This window comes from Equus caballus, chromosome 1 (genome assembly GCF_041296265.1).
Source record: "Equus caballus isolate H_3958 breed thoroughbred chromosome 1, TB-T2T, whole genome shotgun sequence".
Classification (NCBI taxonomy): domain Eukaryota; kingdom Metazoa; phylum Chordata; class Mammalia; order Perissodactyla; family Equidae; genus Equus; species Equus caballus.
In genome coordinates, this window is record NC_091684.1 from 103437342 (window position 1) to 103456545 (window position 19204).

General features: G+C 41.4%; 1 protein-coding gene across 2 annotated transcripts in view; it reads left to right on the top strand.

Annotated features, from left to right (window-relative positions):
- Window positions 1–15738, top strand: part of BTBD1 (BTB domain containing 1) — a 43205-nt gene extending 27467 nt beyond the window's left edge. For both annotated transcript variants that reach the window (XM_070230231.1, XM_023625921.2), the window contains exons 5-8: window positions 3453–3645; window positions 9358–9445; window positions 13282–13428; window positions 13902–15738. In XM_070230231.1, the coding sequence (XP_070086332.1) occupies window positions 3453–3645; window positions 9358–9445; window positions 13282–13428; window positions 13902–14060 (587 nt within the window). In that variant the 3' untranslated portion in view covers window positions 14061–15738. The remainder of the gene's footprint in view (window positions 1–3452; window positions 3646–9357; window positions 9446–13281; window positions 13429–13901) is intronic.
- The last annotated feature ends 3466 nt before the right edge of the window (window positions 15739–19204 follow it).

Genomic DNA, 19204 nt, shown 5'->3' on the forward strand with positions numbered 1-19204 from the left:
CCCTCAAGATAATATTATAGGTTATATGTGTTATACATTTAAAAAATATATATATTTTATATTTTTGAAATGTCATATATTATAAATACATAAAAGTTATGTATTTTGTAGGTTAGAGGACTGAACCCGAGAGAGGTTAAGTGCCTTGCCTAAGGTTGTAATGACAGATGTTTCTGGTTCTCAGAGTTGGTGCTTCTGATTTAAAATCAGACAGACCTGGTTTTGAATCTTAGTTCTATGACTAGTTCTCATTACCATATCAACATTGAGTATTATCTACTTTTAAGTCATGGCCAGGTTGATTTAAAAGAAAAAATATCTCATGATTGTTTAAAGTTATATTTCTTTATGTTTATTGGCCATTTGTATTTTTTTTGTAACATTCATGACTTATTCTGTTGGGGTTTTCAATTTTTTTTTACTGATTTATCATATATGTTTCAATTTGCTCCGAAGTTTTTGTTTTTGCTGGTCAGAATCAATGTTTGTTTTTTCTTTTTGTAAACTTGTTTTATTGAAATAGCCATATAGTAAAAACGCACCTATTAACCACACTTGTACAACTGTAGTACGTTACCAGCACCCCAGAGGCCTCCGTCGTGCTCCTCCAAGGTCTTAATCTCCCTCCCAAGGGTGGCTCCTTTCTGACCTCTGTAAATTAGTTCTGTCCGCTTTTGAACTTAATATAAAGGAAATCATACATACAGTATGTGTTCTTTCGGGTGTGGCTTCTTTCTCTTAACATTCTATCTGTTAGATTCAACCATGGGTTTGTGTGGCAGTAGCGCATTCTTTTCATTGCTGCATAATCTATTGTATGATGTGTGTTGATTTATTTATCCATCTTAGTGTTGGACGTTTGGGTTGTTTCCGTTTGAGGGCTGGTCCGAACAGTCTTGTGTGTGTCCCTTGGTGTACATGTGCACATGTAAACATTGCTGTGAGATGTAGGGTGGAGTTGCTAAGTCAGAGAGTGGGTGGATGCGCAGCAGCGGCAGGTCCTGCCCAACAGCTGCCCTCAGTGGTCGGGACAGTTCACGCTCAGCTGCCGAGTTGAGAGTGAAGAGCTTGTTCTAGTTGCCCCACGTCCTCTTCAAAACAGTATGATGAGTTTTTGTAGCTTGAGTCACTTGGAAGGGTGGGGACCTCTTTCTTTGTGGTTTTAATTTCGTGTCTCTGATGATTAGTGGTGTTGAACCTACCAGTAATTGGGTATCCTCATTCATGAGATGTTTCTTAGGGCTTTTGTTGTTTCTCTGTTGATTTGTACGAGTTTTTATATATTCTGGATACAGGTCAGATGTTACTAATATCCCAGTCTCTGGGTTGCCTTTTTATTATCTTAATGCTGTCTGTTGATAAATAGAAGATCTTAATTTTAATGACGTTAACGTATCAATCTTTTTCCTTCAAGATGAAGGCTTTTTGTGTCCTCTTTAAGAAATTTTGCCTGCCTCAAAGTCATGAAGATAGTCTCAGGTTTTCTTCTAGGAGCTTTATTGTTTTACATTTAACATTTAGGTCTATAATACAATTGAATTTTTGGTTTTTGTGTTGTTTTTTCGCACGTGTGTATGGCTAAGGTGTAAAGGTCAAGGTTCGTTTTTTTCCCATATAGCTAGCTATTTAAAAACTATCCTCGCCCCAACACATTGCAGTGCCAACTTTGTTGTAAATCAAATGACTATATGAATGAATCTAGTTCTGGAATGTCTATACTGTCCCACTGTTATATTTGTTTATTCTTGCACTGATGCTGCATAATTTTAATTTCTGTAGTTTTATACTAAATCTTGAAATCTGGTAGTGAAAGTCCTCCATTTTTGTTCTTCTTCAGTATTATCTTGGCTCTTCTTTTGCATTTTCATATAAATAAATTTTTTAATCAGCATGTCAGTTTTCACCAAAAAAAGTCATGCAGGATTTTGATTGGAATTGCGTTGAACCCACAGACTGCTGTGGAGATCACTGACATTCTCATAGTATTGAGTCTTCCAGTTTTTCCTCTTGGTCCGCGGGCTAGAGTATATAGCTTAATTGTCAAATAGTTGGGGATTTTTCTCAGCATTGTAAGACAGCTGAAACCTTTCCAGACTGATTCATTGTAGCTGATTTTACACACACATACACGTGCAAGCACCACATTACAATAATACAACTATATGAGAGTTAATTCTAGGTTGTATTGGTCTCAGTGTTCATCCCCAGTTCTTTTATGACACGCCTTCCTGAATTCTTTATTTTGATTCACCCTGCTGCTAGGTGGAGTGTATCTTTGATTACTTTCTTTAGGTAAGTGTATGGTACATATCTGAGAGTGCTTTTCATGATCTGAAGACTTTTTTTTCGACTAAGAAAATTTTATTATAGTTTTGAATTATTGCGTCACCTATTTCTTGTTAGTTCTTCAGGAACACTGGTTACCTGTGTGTTGGTCTCTGCTTTTTAATCCTACATTTTAATTCTTTTGTCTTATTCCTTGTCGTTCTGAGAAAGTTACATGAGTTTTCATCCACATCTCTTTTTCGATCTTATGCAGTTCCAGTTCTGTTCTTTTTTGCTAAAATGCAGGTTTTAAGTTTGTAATTGTATTTTTCCTTCTTTACAACCTTTCCTTATCCAGAGACTGCATATGAACCTTGGGCCCGGTCTCATGGGCTTTTGATATTTTGTGTGCAGTATTTTAAAAATCTTAATCTAATGTTTAAAAATGGAGGTTTTACGTTAAAATCTGACTTTATGGCTTCCTAAACCAGATTTCTAGAAATCTAGTGTTTTGCAATCTCTTATTTAGATTGTTTTTACCAGCCTTGGAAGGGATCTCTTGGCATCTTTTATGAGGAACAGCATTTATTCCTAGATAAGTTTAAGCTATTTGGAAATTTTCTCAGAAGCAGTGCAATGGGGAAACTGTAACACACTATACTCTGCTTCCACAGCTCTTCCAGGCTTAGCTCCTGCCCCCGCTGATTTCTGAACCCCAGAATGAAAGCACTAGCCCATCTAGTTCCACCTCTAAATATATTCCCTTGTTTGGATTACAACCTCAGACAGGTCTTAGCTGGGGAACAGAGAAGGAACAATAGCTCTGGCTGCCATCGTAAGCGTTTCCCCACCACAGGGAATGACTCTCTTTCTGGTGAAGGAAAATCTGTGGTACTAAGAGCGGGTGTATGGATTGAAAAATCCAGAGGTCTCTCTGTGCTCCTCTGGGTTTCATCTAAGCTTTGATTTATTAATGATTTTAGTACTTACGTTCTGTTAGCTTAACCTTACATGAATTTAGAAAAACTTTAAAATTAAATATATGCTAAAATTATATATGCTAAGATTTTTCTACCTTGTTACTTTACATCTTCCAGATTTGAATTCACTTTATTGTGTGGATTATTACAAAGTTAGGGATTGAAATCAAGTCGCTTTTATTGAGATTTATATTTTTATTTCTATAGGTCCTGCTCAGTCTGGAATTCTGTCCGACCGTGAAGTGGTAAATCTCTTTCTTCATTTTACTGTCAATCCTAAACCCCGAGTTGAATATATCGATCGGCCGAGGTGCTGCCTCAGAGGGAAGGAGTGCTGCATCAACAGGTTCCAGCAGGTGGAGAGCCGCTGGGGCTACAGTGGCACCAGTGACCGCATCAGGTACCCGCAGATGGCGGGCGTGGGGATGTGGGCGGCCAGCATGTGGCTTTTATCCTCATGTTTTAGGAGCTAATTAACCAACATTTTATTTTATTCTTTGTTTAATAACTTCTAAGTTAGTACAGGAGTCAAGAAGTCTGTGAGATATACCAGTCTCCTCACTGAATCATGAGTGAGAGGACATCTTAGGAACCAAGTAAATTGAGAAAGGATTGGGTTGGGCTTTCTGCACATGAATTCTGTTTGGATTGCCACTGCTGGTGAGCCGAGGCCTAGACCTTACTTGATCAAACGCTGTTTTTACAGTCTTAGGGCTACAATTTAATACATTCAGTCTTACTATGTTTGGTGTGAGTTTTTCCTTTCTATAGACATTGCATGGAAAATATCTCAGTATCTGTTTAGAAAAGCTTGAATGGGAAAAAAAATCAAGAATCTTGAAAGATATATGCATATAATCCTGTTGAGGAATTTATGTGTGCTTCACTGTGTTTCCTTAGGTTAAATGTCAAAACAGAATAAGTACCAGTCTTCATAAACATGCCTCTTGGATTTTCCACTTGTAGCACTTTGGAATAAAACTAGAAACTAATAACAAGTTTATTAAAAAATAGAACTCCGAGGGGGAGAGGACTCATAAATACTGGGTTAAAATGGAAATAAAACTGTATTTGTGGACTTTAGTAATCCTTCTCAATGAGAACATTGTATATGAAAACTTAGGGATGAGGCCAAAGCATCACACAAAGAAACAGTAATAATTAACTGCTTTTACTAAATAAATTAGAGTAGAAATAAATGGCTTAAGCATTCAACCCAAGAAGCTAGAAAATGAAAAGCAAAACAACCATAAGAACAAAGAAGGAAATAGATAAATGTAGAAATTAATGAATTAAAAACAGTAGAATCGATAAATCCATAAGCTGGTTCCTTAAAAAGATCAATAAAATAAATAAGCAAAGGTAATAAAACATACTCATATTTAGAAATAATAGTGGGAATATAATCATATACTGAGTAAATTTTTATTTTAATTCTGGATTTACCCTATGCTAATAAATTGAACATCTTAATGGAATGGATCATTTTATAGGCAAATATAAATTATCAAAATTGACTGAAGAAGAAAGCGTGAATAGACCAGTTACCATGGAAGGAATTAAAAGTTATCAAAGAACTGTCCCTTCACAAGGTGGTTTTTACAGGTGAGTTGTATCAAACCATCAAGGAACAGGTCGTTTCCTTGAGCCTTAAAAGGAGGGAATACTTCTCGGTTAGTTACGGAAGGAAGCAGAACCTTATACAGGAATCTGATGAGACCATTTTCTAGATCAGTCTCGCTTACTCTACGTAGAAGAAGAAATTCTATGTAAAATATCAGCATATCGAATCTAGCAGCACCTTAGAAGAGTAATACTGTCTGAGCAAATAGAGCTTATTTGGAGATTGAAAGAATGGCTCAATATTAGGAAATTTATTAACGTAATTCGCCACAGTAGCAGGTCAAAGAAAAACAATTCGATTATTTCAGTAGATTCAAAAAGACTTTCGGTACGATTTCACCTTCGTTCCAGATGTACCTACTAATAGACCAGGTCTAGAAGAATACGTCTTCAACACGGCGACTGTTGACCCCTAGCTCAGCAGTGCCTGCTCACCTTGCTGTTCCTCAGCAGCGTTCTTATCCTTCCGATTGAGGTCGTATTAGGGTAAAGAAATTAGAGCCTGGAATGTTGGAAAGGAAGAGATCTTTTTCATTATTTGCAGATAAAATGTACATCAGTAGTTCTGAACTGCATAAAACCCAGTTCTCCTTTTTTATAATAAATATTTTGTATTCCCCCTTTACTGACCTGAAATGGAATTCATGGATAATATGCTTCACATGTTTTTTTTCTTTGAATCGATATAATGGCCTATAAATGTAACGGATAGAATAAAATGCGTACTTGAATATGTAGACATTGGACGAGACCACATAGAGGGCAAACGAAGCAGTCGGTTGCAGTACGGGTTTGTGTCGGCGTGCTAACCAGCTACCATCGCAGGGGACAGGCGTGTCATATTAATGTCTCATGACGTTACACGAACAGCACTGCTGCCAATTCTATCATTCTCTTTAAAGCTTCCCGATAAAGTCCGGTCAGTGCTATTTATTCAGTTTCCGCATTTGCGAACTCGCCTACTCACCAAAATTTATTTATAAGCCCCAGATCAATACTTGGAGCACTTTCTTAGTCATTGGCAGGAGAAGATTCTAGTTCCCGGGGCGGGGGGGGGGGGGGGTGGGGGTGGGGTGTAGCGTGTTCCCAGCTGGGGTCTGTTGAGGGGATGCCCCACCTCCTTGTTTCCTCTCACACGGGGATGGGGATGGAGGTGGAGGCGGTGGAGGACACTCCCGCTCTGGGCCCTTGGACAGTCTGAATCCCAGTGCGGGCTCCTTTTAGTGGGGTGGCCTCAGGCAAGTCACTCTGAACTCTGTTTTCTCTTTTGTAAAATGAAATGGAATCTACTAGGCCGAATTGTTTTTAGGATTGAAGATTGTAATTTGTGTGAGGGACGCTGTGTACGTATTCCCCAGGAGCAGTGGTTTAGTGTTTGCTAATTCTGTGTTTGCAGCAACTTTATAGAATGTAACTACCACAAACAGCAAGAACTGACTGCATGATTTTCCTCTGTGGTAGGTGCCTCTTGTAAAAGTCAGCAAATATTAAAATTGCCAAAAAAACTTTGGTTTATAAATAAAATGGAATTAGGGTCAAGTCTCATAAACAAGGTTTTCACCTACGTGAATTCTGACAGGACACGTGAAAGTTGGCTGGGATCCCTGTGTTAGGAGTCTTTCTAAGCGTTGCAGGAGATCTGGTGTCCCTGGCTCTCTGCCCCTAAACCTTCATGGGACAGAGCGAGCCTCCTTGGGGATGGAGCTTCGTTTGAGAACAACGGATCCACCTAAATAACCTCAGGATCTGCTAAAAATCTATTAGCACCAAGAGAAGAGAATAGTGGCCTCTTTAAAATGTAGATGTAGAAGCCAGTGACGTTCACACAGGTCGTCAGAGCTCAGTTACAGACGGGGCTGCTGCTGCTAGTTCACAGTAATGGGAATGTACTAATGCCACTGCATTATACACTTAAGAATGGTTAAGATGGCACATTTTGTTATATTGTTTTGCCAAAAAAAAAAATTTTTGTTTACATTTTCAGTTATAATATTGAGTAAAAACAGATCCCACTTACAAGAGTAAAAAATAACATAAAGTAGCAGGATTGAATCCTGTAAGAAATGTACAGTATGGTACCTTTATGAAGAACTGGAGAACTTCAACTAGAGTCAGACAGTGTCCCTCCAAATTAACCTATGCATGTTATGCAGTTCCTTTCAGAAGTCAAATATTTTTGGCAAGGAGGAGTGGCTTGGCAAAATTATTCTAAAGTTAATCTGGAAGATTAAATGTTTCTTTTTTACAAAGAACAGTAGGAATCAAACATGGAAAGTATTGTAAAGCTACAGTAAGTTAGTGTCGTATGGAATATAGCACAGAGGTCAGAAACCCACCTGACATAAGTGAGAGAGTCTTAGTAGGGGTTAACCACTGGGAAAACATGGTTAGAGCCATCTACCAATATTTGTATTTTTAACATTACAACAATGAAAGTGCTGGAACAGGTGCATGTTTGTTTATTATGAGGATGAGATAGGCCTGTCTAAACTCGGCATAGATCATAATTTGACTACAGATAATCCAAAATTTTTATGTCCAAAGCCCCTACAAGAGATAAATGACAGGAAACTTTTTGTAATGGACATTACTGACAAAGCATAACTGTATAACATGGTTTTTCAAATTCGCATGAAAAAGACACTCAGCAGCAGAGAGAAATGGGGAAAGAACTTGAATATTTCATTAAAGAGAAAATAGTATGCATATTAGCAAATGTTTTAACTCATTAATAATCAAAGAAATATAAATAGAATTTGTCAGTTTCTCAACGGCAAAAAGAAATTAAAATCCTCATGGTTGTTGAGAGCGAGATAGAAACGATCATTGTTTCTCATAGGTGTAAAATGTAGTGGTCTCCCCAGAACGCAACCAATAGTGTTTGTGTGAAGCCTCAAGAATGTGCCTTTCACTCCCACCAGCAGTTCTACTTCTCGGCATTTATTCTCAGGAAATAATTAGGCTCTGCAAGCTGATTTAGTATAGGATCGGTCATCAGGGCATTGTTCTGTAACAAGAACTGCAGGTAACCTAGATTGTCCAACAGCTAGGGATTAGCTATATTTGGTGAATCACTGATAATCTTTTGCCTTTTTACATGAAATAAAGGTATAAAAATATATATATTCTGATGACTTTTAAATAATACACGTTCATAGAAAACAGTCTATTTTCCTATTGTTAAAAAAGAGAACCAGAAGACTGGAGGGATGTGTGCCGAGGGGAAGCAGCCCAGCTCTGGATGATGGGTTTAGAGATGCTTTACATTTTCCCCCTTGATGGTTTTAACTACATTTTCTAAGTTTTTTTTCCAGAGAATATGTTGCTTTTTTATAATAAGAAAAAACTACATTATAAAAAGTGCATTTTAAAAATTTTGAGGAGGTCTTCATACTGCCCTGGGAGTTTAACATAGTGGCCAAGAGCGTGGGCTTTTGATCCCGGCAGACCTGGAATCACGTCCCAGCTCCGCCACACTTTTTGATGTAGGCAAGTTAATTTCTCTCAACCTCAGTTTCCTCAACTATAAAAACTGACGGTAATAAAAATAATACTGTATTACTTAGTTTATAGAGCTGCTATGGTGATTAAAGGAAATAATTCATGTAAAGAACTGAAGCTCAGTGCCCAGCACAGGAAGTGCCCATAAAGTGGTGGGGGTGTGGTGATGATAATCATCACAATAATATTGAAATTGTTATCGAAAATGTTGAGGATCAGTAATTTATATTACAAATTATCTCTGATTATACAGTCTTTCAGTGCCATTTGTACTTGATGTCAGTTTTTATACATTTATAAAAGGGAGTAGGGTGGGTGTAGTTCTTAACTATTATGACCAAACTGGACTTGCCAGTTGCTCCACTGTGAAATCCCATTCTGATCTCCCTGGGGTCCTGTCCCCAGGCCTCCACCACCAGTGCTGTTACAGCAGCCTGCTTCCTTCACAGCTCTTAGCACAGTTTGTAATTATTGATTTATTCCTTTCTTTACTTGTTTATCGTCAATGTCCTCCGTTAGGCTGTAAGTGCCATGGGGTGGAGACTGCCCAGTTGACCGTTATTTCCCCAGCACCAACGCACGGGTGGCCTCAGTAAGTGTTCACCATGCTGAGGAAGAGTCACACTTTGGGATGCTGGGCTTCAGGCCAATGGGTGCCACCGCTGTGTTCATGAAGGAGATGTGCAAACATATTTGGACTAAAATTATTATTACAAGAAAAGTGGGTATTTAGGTTAAATAAATTCCTTTGACTCTCAAAAATGTACAGTATAGAAAATAAATTCTACTTAAGTTCCCTTTAAGTTAAAATTTACTCTGGAAAGGTTTTTTTTGCAAGCAGATGACATTTCCAAGGATATCTGATTTGTGATAGTTTTTATTAGTAAAATTAGATATTCCAGGTAGTACTTAAAAAAATTGATAAGCCTTGAGAATATGAACTTACTGAATTATGTATGTTATTTTATATTTGGCTTCATTCTCTCAGGTTCACAGTTAATCGAAGAATCTCTATAGTTGGATTTGGTTTATATGGATCTATTCACGGTCCCACGGATTATCAAGTGAATATACAGGTACACGTTTTCCCCACTATATATCATCTTGAAATATAACAAACATGTAATTTTACAATAAGATATTGTAACTTGACAAAGATGTTGTAATTTAGTAGCATTTTAAGCCTAGAGAGTTCTGTTTTACAAGTGATCAAAAAAATGTAGTTTCAGGGAATTGGTCCAGGAACCCCTCTGTTGGTCCTTCCTGCTGTGCCTTGGCTGGCTTAAGATGCCCCTGCCTTTTCATGGCACTTGAACTCTAGGGCTTGAAACTGTCTGTTTCTTCTAACTCCTGTGAACACCCTCTGGTTTCTGATTGTCTATGCTCCCTGCCTCATCTCGAGATGGGCTCTGCCTCATTTCTTAATCTGGAAGAAGGTTAAATACCGCCTCTTTCCCTTCCAGTAAACCAGTGTTCTGCACCCTTTTGAGGGTACACCCAGTTAGGAAAATTATTTTTGAAACACATCTTCATTGTACTTTTATTTACAAACTATACATATACCATACTGTCCTTACACATAAATTAAAACACAAAAGATAGGAATGAGAAAAGAAAGCAATCTTTCAAACTTTTATCAGCAGAAAGAACTGCCCTTTGTAAAATGTTATTTATATATTATTTTTAAAAGTAAAAACCTAGGTGAGCCCTGTGATCAAAATGCATCATTAGTTTTTGAAATGCACAGCAGTTCAAAGCTCTGATTTGGTGAAAGATATGTCACTACCTCAAAGAGACCTTGTTCCAAATGAAAGAATCTCCTAGATGAAGTCATGTTCATTTTCTAATGCTGTGCACTAAGGATTATAGTGAAATTCAGCTGATAAATTTACATCACTCATGTCAATTTGTCATTCTTACAACACAGTTAGAAAATTACCCTTTTTTTTTTTTGGTGAGAAGGATTCGCCCTGAGGTAATATCTGTGCAAGTCTTCCTCCATTTTTTGTGTGTGGGATACCTCCACAGCAAGGCTGACGATGGAATAGGTCCATGCCCGGGATCCACACCTGCAAACCTGGACTGCCAAAGCAAAGCACGCAGAACTTTAACCACGCAGCCATGGGGCCAGCCCTGAAAATTACATTTTTAATTTTTTTTTAAGGATATTATTTTTCCTTTTTCTCCCAAAGCCCCCTGGTACATAGTTGTGTATTTTTAGTTGTGGGTCCTTCTGGTTGTGGTATGTGGGATTCTGCCTCAGCATAGCTTGATGAGCAGTGCCATGTCTGCGCCCAGGATTCGAACTGGAGAAACCCTGGGCCGCCAAAGCAGAGCACGCGGACTTGACCACTTGGCCATGCGGCTGGCCCCCTTTTTGTTTTTTTAGGAAGATTAGTGCTGAGCTAACATCTGCTGCCAATCCTCTTTTTGCTGAGGAAGACTGGCCCTGAGCTAACATCCGTGCCCATCTTCCTCTACTTTATATGTGGGATGCCTACCACAGCATGGCTTTCCAAGCAGTGCCATGTCCACACCCAGGATCCAAACCGGCGAACCCCGGGCTGCCGAAGTGGAACGTGCACACTTAACGCTGTGCCACCAGGCCGGCCCTCTGGCCCCCATTTTTAATATTTTTAACAAATAGGTTCAAAACCCACTGAAATTGTTTATTTGACAGATTGTAAAGCAGGTTAGGAAATTCTGTTTCCATCTTTTTAAGTGCAGAAAAACCACAGTAAACCTCTGAAGGGTGTAAAAGATTTTCATGATCACTCCCCATTTCACTTTATATACTTTATAAAAGTGTTGTCAAGATCCTATCCAATGAGATCCAGAAACCCACTTAAGCAGGCTGTCTAGCCTGCAGGCCTGAGAGGGAGCGAGGCCGCTGTCAGCCTTGGCTGGTGTGGAAGCCTGCTCTCCCCCCACTGCACCTCATCCCTTAGCTCAGACACCAGGCTCAGCGCAGACTGAGGGAGGGCATCATCAGGGTCACAGGTGTACTAAGTGGTAAAACGTGAATACTCGGAGTAAACTGAACAGAAATAGGACTTCTCTTTATTTTCTTGCCCCAGTGGCTGGTGTCATGCACCCTCCAGCTACACCACCAGATAGATGGTCTGGGTTTGAGTCTCAGCTGCACCACCTCCAGGATATGACTGTGGGCAAATTATGCCCCTCTCTCAGCCTCAGTTTCCTTGTCTGCTGTGACACTGGTGGTGCCTGCCTTGTGGTTTTGTGGGGACAGTGAGATGCAACGGGTTTGGAACGTAGTCTGTTGCTGTCGTTGTTGCTTGGTCTCATAATTTGACTTTCATAACAGCTTAGGAAGAAAGCAAAGCAAGGTCGCCCCAAATTAAAAGACCACCTGAGGCTCAGAGCAGGGAAGTGCGTTGCTCTAGATCACACTGCTACAGCCACCTGGCGTCGCACTGCTGCTTTCAGGGCACTGTTGTGTTGTCTTTAAAATTTTTTATTGAACTGTGATAAACATAGAGAAAAGTGCATGTTTGTAAGTGGTACATATGGCTTCCTTTTCGCAAACAACACACTTGTCTAACCAGCAGCCAGATCAAGGAACAGGACATCACAGCACCCGAGCCCCCTCATGGTCTTCTCTGCTCGCTGTCCCTGCAGAGGCAGGCCTGCAGTCCTGAGCAGTGGCTGCAGACGTTGGTTTGGCCTGTCTTACGACTACTGTTTTGTCTACTCTGTGCACAAAGGCAGGCTGTGAGCCGCAGCCTCTGCGCGGGTTGCTCTGTGCCCGGGAGCCTGCACCGCTCTCCTCTGTGTAGCCGCGCTCCTGACAGCGAGTTTCCCCTGCCCGCACCGTCTTCTCACGGCTCCGGCTGTGGCACCGGGCCGAGCCGCCTGCACGTCTGCTCTCGTGGCTGGAAACTGCTTGAGGGTGTCCCGCCGTGCCTGGCGCAGATTATGGGACTAGAGTGAAGACAGAATTTTCACATTTTCAACATCCACATACGTAAATACTGCGTTTAAGGTTATTTTAATTTCAGTAAATAACATTTAGACATAGGAAATGCTACAGGAATTTCCTAGCAACAAGACATAGGGTAGCAAGGAGCAAAGGCTCATTTCCCTCAGGTATCTAAAATGCAGACATTCTCGGGGCTGGCCCCGTGGCCGAGTGGTTAAGTTCGCGCGCTCCGCTGCAGGCGGCCCAGTGTTTCGTTGGTTCAAATCCTGGGCGCGGACATGGCACTGCTCATCAAACCACGCTGAGGCAGCATCCCACATGCCACAACTAGAAGGACCCACAACGAAGAATATACAACTATGTACTGGGGGGCTTTGGGGGAGAAAAAGGAAAGAAATAAAATCTTTAAAAAAAATAAAATAAAATGCAGACATTCTCAAAAAACAGTTGTGAGGGCCACCACGGTGGCACCTCAGTTAAGTTCGCATGTTCCACTTCAGCGGCCCAGGGTTTGCCAGTTCAGATCCCAGGTGTGGACATGGCACCGCTTGGCAAGCCATGCTGTGGTAGGCATCCCACATATAAAGTAGAGGAGGATGGATGCAGATGTTAGCTCAGGGCCAGTCTTCCTCAGCAAAAAAAAAAAAAAGAAAAAAAATTGACAGCAGACGTTAGCTCAGGGCTAATCTTCCTTAAAAAAAAAACCAGTTCCAAAGCCTGGAAGCTCCTCTCTCCTGCAGCCCAGCCCCAGCCCCCTGACATTCTCCCCAGCTTCTCTGCGATGAGTGACAAATATCCATTTTCTGACAGCATGTTGAAAGCCATCTTTGGTGATTAGAGAGAAGTAGAAAAAGTTACAACACAGAGATGTAGTCGTCTACTCTGCTATTCCTAAAGGCTTTATATTCTTTTCTATGAAATTTTGTGTCTGTTGGTTTAACTTAAATGTAACGTCTCTTTTAAAAATTACAGATCATTGAATATGAGAAAAAACAAACCCTGGGACAGAATGACACTGGATTTAGCTGTGACGGGACTGCTAACACCTTCAGGGTCATGTTCAAGGAGCCCATAGAGGTCCTGCCCAGCGTGTGCTACACCGCGTGTGCGACACTCAAGGTACGAGTCGTCTGGGGCGCCACACGGGGAGCCCATAGGGCCCAGCGTTCCTCGGGGCTGTCATGGGGAGTTGCTGACAGAGCCTTTTAGGAAGACGGGGAGGAGGGGAGCTGGGCGCCAGAGCCCCGGTGCTTTGAGAAGAGAGGCGCCTCGGCACAGCTCTGCTCCGGGAGAAAGGGTTCCTCCTCAGCAGCCCTTTGTTTGAGTAGGAGACTGAATGGTTGACGGAAGAGAAAATAATTATTTTCTTAAAACCATTTCACTCTTCCCTAATAGCTGAGTTCTACATTCAGTATTTTTAATCATTAATTAGCTTTGATTCAAAAACTTCATTTTTCATTAAATGACTTGGCATAAAATTTTATACAAGAGCTGTAAGGAAATATAGTAGATCGTTAATCTAATTAAAACACCACATCAAGTTGAGTGCTTATTAAATGAAAATTACTAATGAAGCTTTTGTTCTCGTTTAGGGTCCAGATTCCCACTACGGCACAAAAGGACTGAAGAAAGTAGTTCATGAAACACCCACTGCTAGCAAGACTGTCTTTTTCTTTTTCAGTTCCCCTGGCAATAATAATGGCACTTCAATAGAAGATGGACAAATACCAGAAATAATATTTTATACATAATGTAGCATTATCACACATCTTGCCTAAATAGAACCATACAGTCTAGTCTCAAAGGCATAAAAAACTGGCCACAAAAAGGAGTCTGAGTGTTATGAATATTTATAATTGTAAGATAAGAAACATTTTAGTTTCTTAGAGGAGATAGAAAAACATTGATTTAAATCTCTGCATGATTTAAAGGCAGATTTCCGTTTTCTTATAACCTTAGGGAAAAAGAGAACTGGGTTTAATTATTAAAAAAACCTGCAGCTGTTTCAGCTTTATCTTGTATAATTTCATAGATCAGCTGACTCATGGTCTTTCAACAGTTTTATAATTGAACGATTCTTGTTATATATAAAGTAGTTGTTAGTAGTAGTTTTTGTTTTTGTTTTAACTATTTTGAAGGTTAGATGAGATGGGTATATAGGCTTAGCTATTTTGAAGGTTACTTGAGATACCAGATGCGTCAGTTTTCCTACAGAATTAACTCATTTCAGAAAATTAAGAAAACTGACTTTATATTTGGAGTTTTGAAATATCTGTTGGAATATTGCTAGAAATAGGCCTAATCAATGCCCAAGAAGCTTTTCAGTGCATTTACAGAAAAGGCTATTTTGTAATAGTATAGTCCTCTGTTACATAGTACAGTTTTAAACTATAAATGGCGTTTGTACAAATTCACAATAATGGGATATAAACCGATCTAAAGGTATGGTCTCAGACTGCATCCTTCTCATCCCACTGCACCACTGTCCCTGGCTGTCCGCATGGGGGATGCTGCCGAGAACGCCCGAGACTGAGATGAGGATGGTGACGATGATGGTGACTGGCAGACAGACATCAGTTCATGGTGGTGATAATCTCACACAGCAGAAAATGAAATGAAATATTAACATTTCTAACAACTACTTTGAAATTTTAAAGATAGCCAACAAAATCACTCGTGCTGAAAAGTATACATTCTGTCACCTACACAGTTCTATCCAAGAAGTAAAGTCTGTGTAATGTTCGTGACCTCACTGTCGTCCGCAGCTACAGCTGTATTAGGAGGGGGTAGGAAGGGCATCTGGCAGAATGACATTTATACACTTTTTTGTAAAGCAAAATTTTTATATAAATAACATTCTTTTTTTCCCTTGAAAGTGATTATCTTATAAAAAACTTAGATGTAATTAAGTTTAAGGTATATCAAATAGTTGTGGAAGATGGTTAAAAATCACAATTCTTTTAAGTGTCAAGAATTTTTTCTAAATAATGCTATTTAGGATATAAAAATTCTTCATCTAAAGTAGTATTTCATTTTATATTTTCAAGAAGGTAGCGACGTGTGTTGGTGGCAGAGGTCTCTTCATATTGCTGAAGAAAAGGGAAGTTTTCCTATTTCTGGTAACATGACCTTGGGCGTATAAATCTCAGTTAACTGGAATATCTATGGAATGTGTGGTTCTGGTTAACTAAAGATTAACCAGCAGATATTCTGTAGTAACCATTATGGGGTAGAAAATACTTCTGCCTTAAACAGTATGGTATGCCAGAGACAAGTTGGTCTTTCGATGTTTGAGGCATTTCAGAGGCTTCGAGTGCGTTGCACTGAACGATTGTAATTGAAGGCAGCCATAGCAGGCGCAACAGGACTGTTCACTGATACGGGACATCCCCTGGAATTTTTAAAAAATAAATGTCTATTATCCTTTTATTTTTTTGTCACTTGTCTTTTTCTTCTAAAAATTGAGGGTAAGACAGCATTTTGGAATGAGGATTCTAGTTAATTGAGGTTTAACCTTATTTTTAATTTACGGAAGTAACGCAACACAGGTAAGAATGCTGCGGCTGCCTGGAGGCGGCTCCGCCCAGTGCCACTCTGCTGCTCTCGGTCTCGTGCTCAGGCTTCCCTCGTCCTGGTCCCCTGGTCCCAGGAGGGCGGGCAAGCAGACTGCTCTTGCTCTTGCTCTGTTCCAGCGTGACGACTGTCTCGCCGCTGTTGCGTGTTGACAGCAGCTGCTGAGTGACAGCTGAGTGGCAGGGTCTGCCCTGAGTACTGTGCACATGCCCTCAGTTGTGTCTCACAACAGCATGAGGGCCGTACTGTTGGAAAACCCATTTCACAGGCAAAGAAATTCCCGTGTAGAAAGGTCAGTAAGTGGTGGGGGCAGAATTTAAACCCAGGTCTGCCTCCCCAGCTCAGCTGGGAAAATACTATTTTGCCGGCTCTCAAAATAACATTTATGTCATCATTCTCACACTTCACAATACGACCCAAAAAGATACTTGGCTCATCTGTATTCACTAGAGTATTTTCTGTTTTTTAAAAGTGTGATTATTCTAGTATCTCCTCAGCAAATTGAGATTATTTGCATTATCAAAGTGTTCTTTCTTGTAGGTCCACATAAGTAGTGGCTGTACTGTTCAAAAAAAAAATTCACCTGAGAACAGACAAGCTTGCAGGACATTAGAGAGCCAGGTCTCCGAACTCACTGTGTTAAATGCAACGTGTCTGAAACTTTCTGTTCCACTTCCCTTTCTAGTGGCTCTCTTTTAAACCACTTTCTTCTCTCTGTTCTCGTCACCCAGGTTCAGAACCTAGGAATCGTTCCTTGCATTAGACAAACTGCACCCTTCATCAGAGGGGATGCGCCACGGTGATCCCAGCCCCAGAGCTACCCGGCTCATTTACTCTCTTGTCTAGCGTGTACACTTTGAAATCCATTTTCCATTTTCTCCATTGGCAAAGCTAAGACAAGATGGGGTTTTTAAATGGAACTCTGCTAAAAACTGAAAGAAGATAGAAAGAAAGCAGAGGCCGGCCCGGTGGCATAGTGGTGAAGTTCACGTGCTCCACTCCGTGGCCCAGGGTTCATATCTGGGCATGGACCTACACACCCACTCATCAAGCCATGCTGTGGTGGCGTCCCACATAGAAAACAGAGGAAGATGGGCACGGATGTTAGCTCAGCTACAATCTTCCTCAAGCAAAAAGAGGAGGATTAGCCACAGATGTTGGCTCAGGGCCAATCTCCCTCACCCAAAAAAAATAAGTGGGAACCAGTATAAACATATTTAGAATGGGTTTTCAGCCATCTGGATCATAGCCCCTCTTCTTCCCCACACCATTGGGCAACATATCTTCCCACCCTGTCTCTTTCCCCTCCAAAGGCAGAGATTTGGGACAGATTTGGGTCAGGTGCATGGTTTCTGGTGGCAAATGGGGCTGATGGCTCCCCCCTCCCTGCTCCCCACTCCCGAGTCCCCTGTGGGAGAGGCGGCACGGTTCTTGGCACCGCTTCCCTGCCTTCACCCATCTAGTCAACTGCCAGATACCATGAATAACTCACCATCGCAAGTGCGCCCTTTGTTTCCCTTGTAACTGTCAGAGCTGTAATTGAGGCTGTCATGACTTAACCCCAATTCTATATGATGCTGATTCAGCTTTTGTGCCTCAATTCTCAAGTGATTTCAAACAAGGAAAGTAGGGCTTTGGTTTAACACCCCGTTCACTTTCTTCTACCAAAGCTGAGTGGCCTCAGAGTCCCTGTGGGGTGGACAGCCCCTCCAAACAGCTTTCCCTTCCTTCCTTACCTCCAGTCACCTTCCCCATTTCACGTCAGCCGCTCCTCATGACCTCGCCGTGCACATTGTCACGTGGACCTGCACTGCCCCTGAAGAAGCAGATTCAGACATCCCGCTCTGCCCACAGCTCTCAGCTGCACTCCAGTTACATCTGTTCTTGAACCTCCAGACTGCCATTCCCTTGACTGTGCTGTGAGCCCTCTTCCTTCCCTACCCAATTAGAGTCCACCTTTGATCTTTTTTTTTTCCTTCTCCACTTTTGATCCTTGATCACTTTAACCACTTCAATAACCCTCAAACCCACCTGGATGAATCCAGTTATGTGCCTTGTCTTCAACTTCCTGGCTACTCAGTCCAGGCATTTAAAATGATCTAACCAGCGGCTGGCCCGGTGGCACAGTGGTTAAGTTCACACCTTCCGCTTCGGCGGCCCAGGGTTTGCCCATTCGGATCCCGGGTGCAGACCTACACACTGCTCATCAAGCCATGCTGTGGCAGGTGTCCCACATATACAGCAGAGGAAGATGGTCACAGATGTTAGCTCAGGGCCAGTCTTCCTCAGCAAAAAGAGGAGGACTGGCAGCAGATGTTAGCTCAGAGCTAACCTTCCTCAAAAAAAAAAATTAAAATAATAAAACCAAAATGATCTAACTGTACAGATTGGACCATGATGATTTCACAGTCTCCAGGTTCAACTAGACCATCTGTGCTGCCAGCTGAGGGTTTCACTAATCAGCTTTTTGCCATTCTCCAGACTACTTAAATCTGTTCCACTCTCCTCACATCTTCAACCCCCTCTCCTTCAGCTAATGAAAGAAAACCCCGCTCCCACCAACCTATAAACACACCAACATGTGCACCTGAGCTTCCCTTCTCTGTGAAAGTGGGGCGTCAGAATTCCTGTTGACACGTCAGTCTCTCCAGCTGCGCCCAGAACCCTACCGCCTCCCTCGGTTCTAACCTTTCCTCTCCCGGCTTCTTCCTGTCAGCACTCAAATATGGTTAACTCTCATCCAGTTTAAAGATGAAAAATGGGGCTTAACGCCACGTGCCCCTCCAGATACGGGTTACCCCTTCACAGTGAAGCTGCATTACTCTGTCACCTCCGTTCCTCCTCTCCACTGAAACTGCTCCTGGCTGGGTCACCAACACCACTCGTTGCTATTTGACCTGTCCTCTTGCATTTGTCACTGTTGGCCACTCCCTCTTGAAGTACCCTTTCTTGGCTGCGTGTATGCCTACATCTGGCCAATGTCCTTCGGGGGCTTCTCTTCCTTCCCTTCGGGTTCTGTCCTGAGCGCCCCCGTGCCCTGCACTCTCTCTCTCTCAGCCTTTCTCTCATCAGCTTCCATGGCCTCAATTAGCATCTATTTTCAGAGGGCTCCAGAATCTATCACTGGCCCAGATCTCTCAAGCTTCAGTTGCCCTTAATATTTCTACTTAGACGTCCCACAGGCATCTCAAACTCATTATGTCCCAAACAGAACAACTCATCTCAGACTCCCAAACCTGGGTATCTTCCTTGACCCTTTACTCATCCCCACATCCAGTCCTTCCCCCAGCTCTGATCACCCCAGTTCCCGAACATCCTTGAA